The sequence below is a fragment of the Rana temporaria genome, chromosome 9 (assembly GCF_905171775.1).
Source record: "Rana temporaria chromosome 9, aRanTem1.1, whole genome shotgun sequence".
Classification (NCBI taxonomy): Eukaryota; Metazoa; Chordata; class Amphibia; order Anura; family Ranidae; genus Rana; species Rana temporaria.
Genome location: NC_053497.1, coordinates 60652169 through 60668335, shown reverse-complemented (window position 1 = coordinate 60668335; position 16167 = coordinate 60652169). Strand labels below are relative to the sequence as shown.

At 42.2% G+C, this 16167-nt stretch overlaps 1 protein-coding gene across 1 annotated transcript; it reads right to left on the bottom strand.

Annotated features, from left to right (window-relative positions):
- Positions 1-380: 380 nt before the first annotated feature.
- On the bottom strand, positions 381-16034 carry CETN2 (centrin 2). Its single transcript, XM_040323651.1, has 5 exons — positions 15932-16034; positions 12768-12926; positions 9657-9785; positions 4310-4447; positions 381-803 (listed from the first exon to the last, which is right to left on the bottom strand). The coding sequence occupies exons 1-5, from the start codon at positions 15932-15934 to the stop codon at positions 714-716; spliced, it is 519 nt and encodes a 172-aa protein (XP_040179585.1). The 5' UTR covers positions 15935-16034; the 3' UTR covers positions 381-713.
- Positions 16035-16167: the final 133 nt, after the last annotated feature.

Below are 16167 nucleotides of genomic sequence, written 5' to 3'. Positions count from 1 at the left end.
AGCAATGTGCATGTGAGCAATGGCTCTCCTGGGTCTCTCACTCCTCATTGGCTCCTGCCAAAAAACAGCCAGTGAAAAAATGAGGCGAGCAGGGGGCGGGGGTGAGCCACGCTCTGTGTATGAATGGACAATGTCCATTCACAGGAGCGTGGCTCAGGAGAGAGTCTGCTCGAGTGCCGCAGGGGGAAGGAGCCAGGGCTGCTGGCAGGAACCAAATAAAAGAGGATTGTGGCTGTTCTGTGCAAAACCATTGCACAGAGCAGGTAGGTATGACTTGTTTGTATATATATATATATATATATATTTATATTTAAAAAATACAACCTTTAGAATCACTTTAATAAATGCTGCTCTATGATTGGCTGCCAGTGTTACTTCTACTCTCTAAATACTGTTATTGAACACAGCACTGTGTTCTCCATTTGGTTGAACAGTTTGAGGAAAGCACTTTTAGGCAAGGATGATTAAGCTTTAGTTAAATGGCCACAATCACCAATACCATGGATACATGTAATAGAATTTTTTTTTTTTTTAATAAACCCCGGTATACACTGGGACATGGCAGACTGTTTTGATTGGCACATTATGTGGTGCGTAGATGCCAGCTGTGCTATAAGACCGACTGTCAAAGTACGAGAGGTTGGTTCTTGTATATTGAAGACATGCTTATCATTGAGGCAGAGAGGTGGTGAAATCATGTCTTGTAGGACAGCTCAGTACAGACTGGTCTTCTTCATTATTCTGAGGAACTCCTGTTCATTCACTTCCCCATCTCCATCTCGGTCAGCTTCCTCAATCATCTCCTACAGAAAAAAAAAAAAGGAGGACCAATTAAATTGATACAGCAGGCAATATAGTGCTGAGAATACTGTTGGACAGGTCATCCTAAAACAGTTCCAACAGAAGGGGTGCAACGGATCAAAAAAACTCACGGATCGGATCGATCCTCGGATCAGGAGTCACGGATCGGATCCTTTTCGGATCAGCAAAAAAAAGGTCAGTTTTCATCGGTCCAAATGGATATATATATATATCCAACAGTCACAAAAGGCTGAGCCTCACCCCCGTCCCTCTCTCATTACTTCACTGGGTGGCCCTTCCCTTTACCTACTACCACTAAATATCATCATTAAAGGCTTTTTTTTTTACCTTACCAAAGCCCATCTTAAATATCCCCCTCGTGCACCACGGGGGGATTATCAGGTCCATGAATCGATCACTTGGACCAGCTTAGGTGAGCATTCAATGTTGACTCCCCTAGATAATGTACTGTTTTGTTAACTTGTGTTAAATATTATTTTTACATTGTGCTTGTTGTTTATTGTACACTCTGTATATATCTCCTAGACCCTCCTGAAGAAGCGGTACAACCGCGAAACCGGTCGAGGCTGTTGGCTGGCTCCACGTATTAGACCTAGATGGTTTTGTTCCCTTTTACATTACCTCATCCGATCTGTGGGGCTTGTCCCTAATGTTTTTATATTTATACTTTTGTATGTAAATAAATCTTGTTTTATACCTATCTATGGTTTCCTATCAGTGCCTCGAAAGTCCCAATCAATACCCTTTTTGACCTACGAGTAATTATGCTAATTGGCCCCCAGCAGCCTTTAGTCTGTATTCAAGTGGTCTCACTTCCTACACACTTTGTTTTGGTACCTTAGGATGTGCAGCCATTCCTATTTTTCCAAATATCCCATGGAGGCAGGCCGGGGCTAGCACTCCTACTTAGTTCATTTGGGTCATTGCACACACCTGGATGGCGGATTCCTTCTTCCTTGAACCAGTCTGATGCTGCATCTGTCCCCTGCTGGCTCTAAGACTAAGAACCGAGCGATCAAACACCGCTGATCGCTCAATTCTCAGTGTTCCCTGAGGAGACAACTGGCAATTGTCAGCTCTCTGTTCTGCCCCCTCCTCGCTTACTGGAGAAGTCGGCTCAGCCTCTCATCGGCTTGCTGAGAGGCTGAGTTGGATGCCGGTCCAGGGATCTAGGCGGATCCCGACTATATGGTCATGATCCTTCCCGAGCCTGGACTGGATCTGTGATTTTAGCTTCAGCACGCTGTCTGCTGAATGAACTGCACTCCTGTGATCCACAGCAGAAGTACAGCCAAATGAGCTTTGAAAAAAAAAAAAAAAATGAAAGAAAACCCAATTAATGTTTTGAGTAAATGTTTCTATTTCAAATAGCTTAAAAGGATATGTAAAGTTTTTTTTTTAAAAACAAAAAAGACCCCAATCCTCCTCTTCTGGGGTCCCTCAGTGGTGTCCCTAGCTCCTCCTCTTCTCAGCAAACGGAGATACTGACACTTTGCTGCAATACATACAGTATGTAGTTAGAGGGAACATGCTGAAAGGAGGAGGAGGAGACCAGAGTGAGTGGAGGATTTGTTGTTAATCCTTCATTGTCCAATGAGCAGGCTAGATATGCAGGACTTATTGCATATATCTTCGATGTGTACATTTTCCACATTTTGTCATGTTACAACTAAAAACTGGATTTTATTGCCATTTTATGTGATAGACCAACACAAAGTGGCACATAATTGTGAAGTGGAAGGAAAATGATAAATGGTTTTCCATTTTTTTTTTTAAATAAATATCTGAAAAGTGTGGCGTGCGTTTGTATTCATCCCCCTGAGTCAATACTTTGTAGAACCTCCTTTCCCTGCAAATACAGCTGCAAGTCTTTTTGGGGGTGTGTCTACCAGCTTTGCACATTTAGAGAGTGAAATTTTTGCACATTATTTTTTGCAAAATACCTCAAGCTCCGTCAGATTGGATGGAGAGCATCTGTGAACAGCAATTTTCAAGTCTTGCCACAGATTCTCAATAAGATTTAGGTCTGGACTTTGACTGGGCCATTCTAACACATGAATATGCTTTTATCTAATCCATTTGGTTTGTAGCTCTGGCTGTATGTTTAGGGTCGTTGTCCTGCTGGAAGTTGAATCACTGCTGCCAGTTTCAAGTCTTTTGCAGACTCATGAATACTTTTTCAACGCACTGTATTTAGCTGTTTGGATTTCAGCTTTAAAAACCAGAATGTAATCCATACTTCATTATTACAAATATAATGTATTATATGCTATCTTTATTCTACTAACTTGGCTAATGACTGCTTAACACAGGAAAATATTAAGGGCTAGAGTCAGGTAGCCCAGCGTACTTTTGTGCGGGCGTAACGTATCTCCGATACGTTACGCCGCCGTAAATTAGGGCGCAAGTTCCGTATTCTGAAAGTAACTAGGTTAAGGCGGCGTAACGTATCTGGGCCGTGTGTTTTATTTAAATTATTGTTGACCCCACGCATTTTACGAACGGCGCATGCACCTTTCGTGAAAGAATCCCAGTGCGCATGCTCGAAATTCTGCCGCAAATCGTCATTGCTTTCAACGTGAACGTTAATTACGTCCAGCCCTATTCGCGAACGACTTAGGCAAACAACGTAAAAAATAAAAAAAAATACGACGTCCATACTTAACATTGCGTACGCCTCATAGAAGCAGGAGCAACGTTACGCTGGAAAAGCCTTACGCAAACATAAAAAATTCCACCGGGCGCACGTACGTTTTGTGAACCGGCGTATCTAGGTCATTTGCATATTCTACGCCGAAAACGACGGACGCGCCACCTAGCGGCCAGCGTCAATATGCACCCTAAGATACAACGGCGTAAGAGACTTACGCCAGTCGGATCTTAGGCTAATTTCGGCGTATCTTGCTTTCTGAATACAGAAAGAAGATACGCTGGCGCAGCTTTGAATTTACGCAGCGTATCTATAGATACGCCGGCGTAAATCAATGCTGAATCTAGCCCTAACTTGTTAGACTTCGTGTTCCTGCAGCCACCAATTTTCAAATTCTGAAAGATGCTGCCCTCTGCTGTGTAAACTCAGGTACTACCACCCTTATCAAAATGTTCGCTAAGGCTGTTTTTACATTGGAAGCGCCGGTCATTAGTGCTAAAGCTTTAGCGCCGGTTAAGTGGGTAAAAAGTCCCATTTCATTTCAATGGGCAGGGCGTTTTAGGAGCGCTAAATACATTGCTCCCAACCTGCCCCAAAGATGCTGCTTGCAGGAGTTTTCGGAATGTCCTGCAAACGCACTGCCCCAGCGTGAAAAAAGACACACTGGAATGAATGGGAGGCGGTTTTCAGGCGCTTAGCAGAGTCTATTTCTAGTGCTAAAGCGCCTGAAAACTGCTCCAGTGTGAAGCTGATCTTAATCAAAAGCAAAAAAAAAAAGCAGAGATGGCTATTAAAAGAAAAAATATAGTTCTGAATAATAATCAATCAATAACAAACCTGCAGCTCTTCATCTGTCAGATTTTCCCCAAGCTCCTTTGCAACTCTTTTAAGATTTTTAAAAGAGATCTTTCCAGTTTCATCGTCATCAAACAACCGAAAAGCTTTCATGATCTCTTCTTTTGAATCTTTTTCGGCCTGGAAAAAAAAAGGGGGGGATTTTATAAATTGATGGCAATTAATGATTCAGCCACAAACTTATCGCAACATGTAATAGTTCAGCTAGTAAAAGTTCTGTATGTTACAATATGTTAATGGTAGCCATTGCAATTACAGAACAAAAAAAAAAAATTACAGGCAAACTAAAATTCAAAAATTGCTTTCTTATCAGTTATTAGTTCAATTGTAAAAACAGGAGCAACTAAAACCCAACTCTGGGCTTAGTCCGAGGCTAGCCAATCACTTACATGCCTTTTTCCAAAGTCCTCAGGCTGGTCATAAAATACACAAAAGGAAAGTGATTTGGACTAAGAGAGCTGGGTTTTAGACCCCTTTCACACTGGGGCATTTTTCAGGTGCTTTAGCGTTAAAAAAAGCGCCTGAAAGAAGCCTTATCTGCAATCCCAATGTGAAAGCTCAATGGTTTTCACACTGAGGCGCTGCCTCTTTTTGCAGCACTGAATACATCGCTCCTAAAGCGCCCCTTCCCATTGAAAGGCGCACTGCAAAGTGCACTTTGTGGGCGCTTTTAACCCTTTATTCGGCCACTAGCGCGGGTTAAAAGTGCCCGCTGGCGTGCGAAAAACGCTGGTAGTTTTATTGGCACTTTACCAGCGTTTTTCAGGCGCTGGCAGTGTGAAAGGGCTCGTAAAGCACTCGGGCTTTAACATTGGGATTGCAGATAAGGCTTCTTTCAGGCGCTTTTTTGACAAAATCCGCTGAAAACAGACGTATGGTGATACGTTTGCCATCCGTCCAGTGGGTCGGATCTGATGAAGATGGACAGGCGGTCCGTTTTCATTCGATCCCTACCTTAGAGGAGATTGGGACTCTCTCCCTAGTGAGCGTAGACAGACCTGTCACCCGCCTGCTAAGCGGGGATCAACGGAGAGATCCCTACTGAGCAAGTGGAATCCATCAAAACAGATCTGCCCCTTGTGAAAGGGGTCTAAGGTAGATTCGCCCTCTCCATTTCTTATGTCCACTATTATCACGGAAAGGCAAAGTGAAAGAAAGTCCAAATTTTAGTGTGGTCCTGAGAATAGTAATATAAGGGAAATCTTCAAACAGGGACACTCATACCAGGGATTCCCTCTCACTTCCCGTTTTGGCTAGAAGACAGAAAGTGAAGGAAAATCTCCCCAGTGAGGCACATAAAGCAAAAAACGGAAAAAAAAGCCAGGGATTATAACCTTCCCTTACTCTATCCAAAATGAAATAAAACATTTCCTTTAGTTTAAAGTGGTTGGAAAACATACCTCAGACATGAGATATGAACAAAGCATTCTAGTGTGTACTTGTCTCAATTAGGAGCACCAAGTGAAATTTCTGTCTGCTGCTTGGTTTCTCTGCTATCTGCATGAATCAATTCTGAAAAGTTTTCCTGACATCAAAAGAAAAAAAGGTGACAGGAGAGGGATCTCCAGCACACAGCCTGTGATTGACAGTCTCAGCTCTGTTCCTGTGTGCAGGGGGTGTGTCCCTTCCCTCCAATCAGCTCTCAAAGCTCTCCTCATTGAGCTCTGCATAGTGTATTTTTATCTCTCTGCCCCATTTTCTGAAAACTCAGACAAGTTTTACAAATTCTGAACTTTGAACTACTGTAGAGAACAGAAGACAGCAGATAAACAGGAATATCTTATGTAGGGAGATTTGTTTTATCTCTGTGTATTACCTGAGGATAGTTATTTCACTGGGTATATTTGAGGGTTTACAACCACTTTAAGCATAACCTATTATGAGAGAAATATGGGAGCTGCCATGCTGAGCTTGTGAAAATGATAGTTCCCTGGATGCTATGTTGACCCTCTGAGCCATGGAACAAATATTGATTGGGGAAGTTAGAAGTCCTTCTTTGCATACCTTTTTTTTAATCAGTAACTCAAAGTACAGTAGTCAGAGTTTTAGAATCACAGTACAAACAAATGGCCACTGTCCTCACCTATAACTGACCTTCGCAAGGAGCACATGAAAGGGCGACGTATGTCAAACAAAAGCAAAGAAAATTCCTAGCTCAACTTATGATCAGCCTGCAACAAACCAAAATTATCCTGTCTAACAATATGCGTTAAAAACAGGGGTTTAGTCTGCACACATTTGCAAATATATGGGTAAGCTGAAGAGCCCCTTTACAGCACCCCATAGAGTTAGGACTGCATATAATACAGGGGTGCCATGAAGTGGCTCTGCAGCATACCATATATTCGCAAATGCATGCAAACTAAACCCCTGTTTTTAACACATACTGTTAAGACAGGATAATTCAGTTGGTTGCAGGCTGGTTGGGAAGTTGAGCTGGGAATTTTCTTTGGTTTGGTTTTAGAATCACAGCTAGGAAATCTGCATTTTCAAGAATGATCAGGAATAGAAGTCTCCGTGTTTCTCTCATGATATGTTATTTTAACCAGATTCCTAAACTCAAACTCCACAGCTTACCCCAAAACGTATTTCAGCCCCAAACCCTAGACCCAACCAAACTGATACTAGATTACATAGAACACACTTACTGTATATGCTCATTACAATTAGGTATGACTAAGCATTGAGGTTCAATGTGAAATGCGTCAGCTGTTTATTTCCCACTGTATGCTGTTTTTTTGTAGTGCATTTCTTTTTACCCAATAAAGGGCACGTCTTTTTTAGACTTATTGGAGTGTGGCTGTCCATATACGTTTCTTCTTTTTGCATTCATTACAATTAGGGCTGCAACTAACGATTATTTTCATAATCAATTAGTTGGCCAATTATTGTTTTGATTAATCGGATAATGGCCTTAAAAAAAAAAAATTAAATGTTTACATTTTTTTGGGCCAATTTGTTGTTGGGCAGATTACAAAACACAAATTGCCGCAAAAACACATTACATGCTTTTCTGCAGCTTCTCCATTGAAGTATATTGAACCAAAAAAAAAAAAAATAATGGCACCGTTTTGCGTTAAAAAAAGTCCTTGCCCTTTCCAAATACGCAGCAGCTGAAAATAAATCCTGGATGTGAACGTGTTCCATAGGAAAACATGTAAATGAACTGTAGTGTGTTTCTGCAAAAAGCACCAAAAAGGTGGTGTGAACCCAGGCCCGAGATGTTTAGTAACATAATGGGGTTAAAAAAATAAAAAGAAGTACAAAAAGAGCAAATAATCGCTACTGTAAAGCCGCGTACACACGATCAGTCTATCCGATGAGAACGGTCTGATGGACCGTTGTCATCGGTTAACCGATGAAGATGACTGATGGTCAGTCGTGCCTACACACCATCGGTTAAAAAAAATATCGTTTTAGAACGCGGTGACGTAAAACACAACGACGTGCTGAAAAAAATGAAGTTCAATGCTTCCAAGCATGCGTCAACTTGATTCTGAGCATGCGTGGATTTTTAACCGACGAACGTGCCTACAAACTATCGTTTTTTTTTTCCTATCGGTTTGGTATCCATCGGTTACATTTAAAACAAGATTGCTTTTTTTTAACCTGTGGATAAATAACCGATGGTGCCCACACACGATCGGTTTTGACCGATGAAAACGGTCCATCAGACCGTTGTCCTCTGTTTAACCTATCGTGTGTACGAGGCCATAGGGGTTAATTTTTTTTACTGTGGGACAGTGAAAGTAATATTTACAGTAGCGATTTGCTTTTTTGTACTATAATGAGCTCATTTTAGTTGTTTTAGTTGTTTTAACCCCATTATGTTACTGGCCGATTAATAGATTATGAAAATTGTAATCGATTAATTTCATAATCGATTAGTTGTCTCGGCCCTAATTACAATTGATCCCTGGACAAACAAAAAGCTGGAAAGCAATTGTGTGCTGTGGATACAAGAGACCCTTCGGGGGGGATATTAAAGTGTTTGTTACCCCAACATTTCATATTCCCGATATGTGTCTGCTGTACTATGTACTTGTAGGAAAAAGTATCCTGTTCTCTTTGTATTGCATCCTTTATGTGAAATCCCTGGTGTTCCTGCCAGTCCCTATGCTTTCCTATTAAATACTGACCACACTAAGCAGCCACACTGTGCTCAGTTCTCTAGCCTGCACAGCCTGTCACTGGGAAGATCAGTGTGCTGCTGCTGCTTCTCCTCTCCCCAGCATTAAAAGGGTTGTAAAGTCTTGAGGTTTTTCACCTTCTGTGCATTAAGGTGAAAAACCTTTTGCTTACAGCTGCCCCCCAAGAGCCCCCTTTTACTTACCTGAACCCGATCTTTCCAGCAACGAGAACGAGCCCAGCAGCTTCAGTCGCTGTCTTGGGTCCTCATTGGATAGATTGATAGCAGGAGCCACTGGCTCCCGCTGCTGGCAATCAAATCCAGTGAGTGCCACGGGAGCCGAGAAGCGGGGCCGAGTCCTGCTGTATGCGTCAATGGACGCCGCAGCAGGACTCAGGAGCCCAATTTCCCCCATGGAAAGCGGCTCTCCATGTGGGCACTTGATGCAGAGAAGGAGCCAGGAGCGCTGCCGGGGGACCCCCAGAAAAGGAGGATCAGGACCACTCTGTGCAAAACCCTTGCAGAGAGGAGGTAAGTATAGACATGTTTGTTGTTCAAAAAAATACAATCAATGCAGCTGAAAACAGAGGGAATGTGATCACTTATAAAAATGGCAAAAAAGGAATATATCATTTTTTTATATATCTATACCAAAATGTTTTGCCTTTCATTTCTATTTTATACCGAATGTATTGATTTTATTACAAGGCGATTGTTTACAATCGCTTTAAGGCCAGGTTCACACATATGAGGCTGCGGTTTCAGTGCGGCAATCCGGTACGTTTCAGTTCACCAGTTCTGGTACGATTAAAGTGAAAATTTTTACCTGAAATTGCACCTGAACCGGATTCAAAAAACACACAGGACCCTTTTTGAAACTGCACTGCGGCCGCTCCGCACGTGTGAACCGGCTGCATTGAAAGCCGTTCACATTTACATGTTATGCGAATTGGATGCAGATGAAAATGCATGCAATTCGCATATATGTGAACCCCGCCTTACTAAAGCTGGTGCACTCAGAATCTGGTACAGCTGTGCAGAGTAACCAATCAGCTTTACCTAATTAAGTTTTGGCAATAAACCTAGAAGTTGATTGGTTACTATGCACAGCCAGATTCTGTGCACCAGCTGTAGTAAATCTCCCCCTTTGTGTTGTGGAAATGTGTTCTCTCTCCCTTGAAGTCAGTATGTAGAACTTACCATCTTCTGGGTCATTGAAGACAGGAAATCACCGAAGCTGATTTTGCCGGTCCCCTCCTTATCAATGTCTGAAATCATCTTCTTTATTTCCTCCTTCTTGGGCTCAAAGCCAAGGGCTCGCATGGCAACCTGCAATGGTTCTAATGTTAGCATTCAAGGGAAAAACTCATCTCCTGTGCGTACAATTATTCATGCAAATGCTCACATTTTAAAGCGGAGTTCCGGCCACAATTTCACTTTTTAAATATAAATACCCCTGTAATACACAAGCTTAATGTATTCTAGTAAAGTTAGTCTGTAAACTAAGGTCCGTTTTGTTAGGTTGTTACAGCATTTAGACACTTTATAAAACAGAAATTGACTGGGGCCATCTTAAGTGTGGGCATCATGAAGCCAGACTGTATGACTTCCTGGATTTCAGCCTTGCAGATCTCGCACATGCTCAGTGCTGCACAAGCAGTGTCAGATCAGGTTTCAGCACCTGTGCTGTCCAAGTCACATGATTCTTTGAGACTGGGGAGTGCACAGACTCCTGGAAAGTTACACCCACTACATTCCCAGGAGTCTGTGCGGTGTAGGTTAGGAAGCATTAAGCACCTAGGTGCAGGAAGTGGGAAGATTAACTATTCTGCCTAGCAACAACACTTTGAAGGCATCTAAAAAAAAAAAAAAAAAATTTCGTAAAGGACTAATGACATTTTTTTAAAACTACTGATGTAATGTTATATTTATGGGTGGAACTCCACTTTAAAGCCTCATTTTCATCAGTGAAATGCATCCACAGCTTCAATACAGTGCAGGCGAAGAGTCGGAATCTTTATGGTCCAGAAAAGATAAACCACCACTTCCTTCCTATTGTTAGTTCAGACAAGAGGCCGACCAATGGTAATGGCGACATCAGTAACTATTGCAAGTGATCTTGCGCTAAAGAAAAAACAAAATATACAAAAACGTGCAAACAAGTGACAAAGTGATGTGCATAAAATTGCATTGGTATCATATGTGATGCAAAGGTGCAAAACAATAAATAATCCACAAATAAATCCAGCATCACTATATATCAATATTCAATAAAAAAGTACCAATGTGCAAAAAGTGCAAAGTGGCAAAATGCGCAAAAAAATTGTTCACTATAACAATAAAATGAAATGAATGGATGAGAATAAAGTTCTGTATTGTCCCGTTTTAGTGAGTGATGGAAGCAAACAGGATCAGTCTTCCAATATATGGACAGTCATAATGAAGATGTTTCCTTAATTGTAGTATTGAACCACAATCTGTGTCCTCCACCAGTCTCCCAGAACTCTCACCTCACTGACATATGGTCACAGGCACATAACACCAGTCTTCTCTGCTGTCCAATATTGAGATTGCTGTAATGTTGTCACTATTATACTCCTCTTTCCCTTATGGTGGCGCTGTCCCCTTTGCAGCATATAAAAGGCCTATGTTTTGGAAATCAAAGGGGATAGCGCCACCATAAGGGAAAGAGGAGTATAATAGTGACAACATTACAGCAATCTCAATATTGGACAGCAAAGAAGACTGGTGTTAAGTTGATGTGCCTGTGACCATATGTCAGTGAGGTGAGAGTTCTGGGAGACTGGTGGAGGACACAGATTGTGGTTCAATACTAAAATTAAGGAAACATCTTCATTATGACTGTCCATATATTGGAAGACTGATTCTGTTTGCTTCCATCACTCACTAAAACGGGACAATACAGAACTTTATTCTCATCCATTCATTTCATTATTCGTTATATTGAACCATTTTTTTTTTACACTTTGTACATTTTGCCACTTTGAACATTGGTACTTTCTTATTGATTATTGATATATATTGATGCTGTATTTATTTGTGGATTATTTATTGTTTTGCACCTTTGCATCACATATGATTCCAATGCAATTTTATGCACAGCACTTGTTTGCAAGTTTTTGTATATTTATTTGTTTTTTCTTTAGCGCAAGATCACTTCCAATAGTTACTTACTTTTCATGTGTACAGTGAACACCATTAGATCTAGCAGCTTTTTTGCTCTAACTTCTCTTTACTCTCACTTACTCACCAGTAGCACGAAAGACTACATATTTTCAATGGGGACATCAGAGTCCCCATTACCAGCAGCCCCTTACATCAAAGTCCCCATTAGCAGCAGCCCCTCACTTCCTGTTCTTCTGTCTGTAACTCCACACAGTAATGCAAGGCTTTCTCCCTGGTGTGGAGTGTCGTGCTCGCCCCCCCCCTAAGGGGAGAGGGGGCGAGCAGGCGAGTAAGGACGCCCACTAACACACAGCTCCTTTCTCTATCTGCAATGTAGAGAGCGTCCTGACTCTCCTGCTCGCCCAAGGGAGGAGGCAAGCATGACACTCCACACCAGGGAGAAAGCCTCACATTACTGTGTGGAGTTACAGACAGAAGAACAGGAAGTGAGGATTTCTCAGAAGAAATAAGGACATTTAAAAGCAAAATCGAAGGATGAGGCAAGTGAAGGAGGACTGCACTGAGGTAAAGGAAGCTATTTAGGGGGAATTTTTTTTCACCTTTACAACCCCTTTAAGGGGGTAAATCCTTCCAGGACTGAAGTGGTTAACTTGCTGTACTCCAACCAGTGTTTGCATACATGATCCTCAACAGAAAGTTAGTATCCTGGTGACTGCACCTCTATCGGTCTTGGAATATCATGTACACTGAAAGCTAGGTAAGGATCTCACTACCACCAAAACTCATTTTTGTAATAGATGTTTTGCTATGCTTCTTGACATACTTGTCGCTCAAATGTTTATATATATATATATATATATATATATATATATATATATATATATATATATATATATATATATATATATATATATATATATATATATATATATATATATATATATATATATATATACACACACACATACACACTTGTTTATAATGTGGACTTTATACATCATGGACAATTCTGTTACAGAAATGAACAATAATTAAAATAAAAAATAGTGATGAAAAAAAATATGTGAAAAAAAAAAACGGCTTAGAGAGTTCCTACTGACAATTCATTTGATATTTGAATTGAACCCGTATATTTGTGCAACTGATTTGTATTTGAACCTTTACCTTCAGTTCCTTAACATCGATCGTTCCTGTGCCATCAGTATCGAACAGATCAAAAGCCTCTCGAATCTCCTGCTTCTGCTCCTCAGCCAGTTCTGGTTTTGGGACAGTCTTTTTCCTCTGAGTTGTCACTCCCAATGGTGGTTTTATGTAATTGGATGCCTGCATGTCAGTAAAATAAAAACACAAAAAAAAAAAGCTAGGATGATTACATTTTTACACTTATGGTATTATTGCTTATTTATATTAAATATGAAGACATGTACTTGTAATGGTGCTCTTGGGAGATGTATGTCATAATTTTCCAGGAGTCAGTGGGCAGCGCCGAGGGCTTCATTGCCATCACAGCGGGGTAGGCACTTGATGGCAAACGTCTGAAGTGTACGGCGCTGCGAGCCGTACATACTGCACAAGCTGGTTATTCAGCAGCACCGAAACCCGGAAGTTTATGCTAGTGGGCTTCGCCTGCCCACAAGCAATATGGGAAAGCCCAAACATAAGGAATATAAGGTGAGTTTTTAATTTAAACATTAACTAATTTACAACACAACCAATGCAAAAACAATATCATATAATATTAACAGATATATTTAAAAAAAAAAATTGTGGCTGGAACTCCGCTTTAATTTGTAGGGATTTCCTGTCACTTCCCATTTTGGCTATGAGACAGGAAGTAAAGGGAAATCTCCCCATTGGAACACAGCTGGCAAAAAAAAAAAAAAAAAATCTGACAAGGATTATAACCCTCTCTTACTGTACTGAGTTTAGCTTGAAGAGGAACTGCAATCTGCTCACATAATTTGTAATAAAAATATCTTTGCCATTCTGAAGCTTCCCTCCGACTATGTTGCATTATTTTATATATACTGTGATTATGTACGTGCCAAATATGCTGCAGAAATCTCCCTCCACTGAGTCTGGCTGCAGCCATTTTAACTGTGGGCAGCTTAATCTGCTGCCTGTTCACTTCCTGGATTTACACAGAGGCAAACCTCCAGCTCTCATTGGCCCTCTTATGACTCATCCCCCCTCCCTTCCTGGCAAACTCTCACGTGAGAGAGCTGTGCATGATGTCAGAAGCCTGGGCTAATGACCAGACAAGAAACAGGAAGTGGGCTGTATAAGTTAAAACAAGGGCAGAGGATTTAATAGATGGAAAGTTGAAAAAAATGACTGAAGGTCGCCTTTAACCACACTGTAAAATAAAATCTGCTAACATATGTTAATCATTCCCACACCAAAAGATGCGATATACTGGAGTGACCGACCTCACATAGAAACAGAAACAAGGACTGACGCTGCTCAACGTCGCTCTACCACCTACCCCATGGGACAAGAAGGTGATGAGGGCCAGAGTCTCCTAAAATGTCTACTTCATATTTCATTAGGTAAGCAGGTCCTATACACCAATCTTGGAGGACTAAAATTCTAATACAGGACTATTGGGAACTCCCTCTGTCCTCTTGTACATAACAGACTGGTGTGGTCTGGTAGTCCTCAGCAAGTTATCAGCTTTTGCAATTATCAAACAGAAGTTCCTTGTCAGGGTTTACATACACTTTAAAGCCCCCCCTCGGGAAAGGTCCCCAAACCCCAAAAATCATCCTCCTTCTCTTCTGGCTAATCACTGAGCCAAGTTTTAAACCCCCCTAGTCCCAAATCCATGGTCATGTGACACATCAGGTCTCAAGTCTTCTATCTTCCAGAGTGTGAGGGTCTTTCTTCAGGTGCCCATGGCAATGCCTGGGTTATGTGGACACTCCCCATTGGCTGTCCAACTGCAAGGTCCTATTAGGCCCCACAATTACAGTGATGCCACCACAGGGAAACCAGTCAATGCCAGCACATATCCTGGAAGAGGTTCCAGTGAGGGGCATGGATGGGGGCTCAGGTAAAGCTAAAAGGGGTTTGAGGTGGTATTATGGAAATAACTGAATAGGAGGAAGGGGGTGAGGGGTCAGATTTGCTGCTCCTGGAATTGTCAGAAACACAGAGCATACCTTTCAGATGTGTGTTAGGGGAAGGTGTCATGGCTGACTGCAAGCATTTCTCACCAAGTTTATTGTGACCTGTCCCAATAGAAACTTTGTGGACTGGCTGATTCCAGTTCTCATTAACGTGCAATGGAGAAGCCCAGCTTATAATTTATTAAAGTGGTTGTAAAGGTACAAGGTTATTTACCTTCATGCATTCTATGCCCCCCCCCAATACTTACCTGAGCCCTCTCTCCATCCAGCGATGTCCACGAGAGCCTTGCCTCTCGCACTCCTGATTGGCTTTCGGCAGGAGCGGGAGCCATTGAACCTGTACCAAGTTTGTAAAGGTCGATCTGCTGACAGCATTAAATAGGGTTGTCCCGATACTGAGCATTTGCGAAAGTACTTGTACTCGCGCAAATGCTCCCGATGCTTTAGCCGATACCGGCGGGCAGAGCGGCAGGCGGAGTCAGTGCTGAGGGCGGCGCGTCGAGCTGGCAGGGAGTGCAGCGTTCAGGGAGACCGGCACCGTCACATATGTTCGTGGAAGTGACGCTCTGTGTTGACGTCAGAGACGCCCATCTTGGTAGTCCTTGCACTCGGCCGCAGTATGCCAGCCGCTGCTGCTTTTATGCGGCCAAGTGCAAGGAGTACCAGCATGGGCGTTGCAGGCAGCCTTCCCTAATGGCATTTTAGTGCCTGCCCATCAGTGCCCATAAATGTCACCTGCCAGTGCCCCCCAGCTGTCAGTGCCACCTGCCAGTGCCCCCCGCCAGTGCCACCTAATCCTATTAGTGCTGCAGATCAGTGCCACCTAATCTGTATTTTCTATGTACACTGTGCAGCCCTCATTCCTTTCCCCAGTGACACCGATCCCCCTACGATCAATGTGCAATATGCAGTAATGTGTGATCACAGGGATGTATGTAAATGTATCTTGCTGCACCTGGATCTTGAAATTGGAGCTTTTGGTCAACCAATCAAAATCCTTATTTCATTCTCTATCTACAGTTTGGCTGAATTAAGGAAAGTGATAATTGGTCTAGACAGAAAAAGCCCAATTTTCTTCCTCCAGCCTAAGTAGACCCACATTACTGGCTGAACCATCCTTGATCTGTCCCTCAATGTACCATGCCATGGAGCACAAACCTGTCTACAGGTACAAGCTGCACCCACATCCCCATTACTCACCATATCGCACAGGCCTGATATTATCCTCCCGCGATCCACCCACCTCCTCCCGCACGCTGCCCAAGCTGTCCATAAACAACCAATCACCGTTCAGGAAATTTATGATACCATTTCCTATTGGTGTGTTGTCAGATTCTCAGCCAATAAGCACACAACTGTTATTATACGTCTGAACGAGGCTTGAAACGCATGTGCGCTTCCTGTATACAGCGGGCGCAAAAAAATGACGTTTAGGT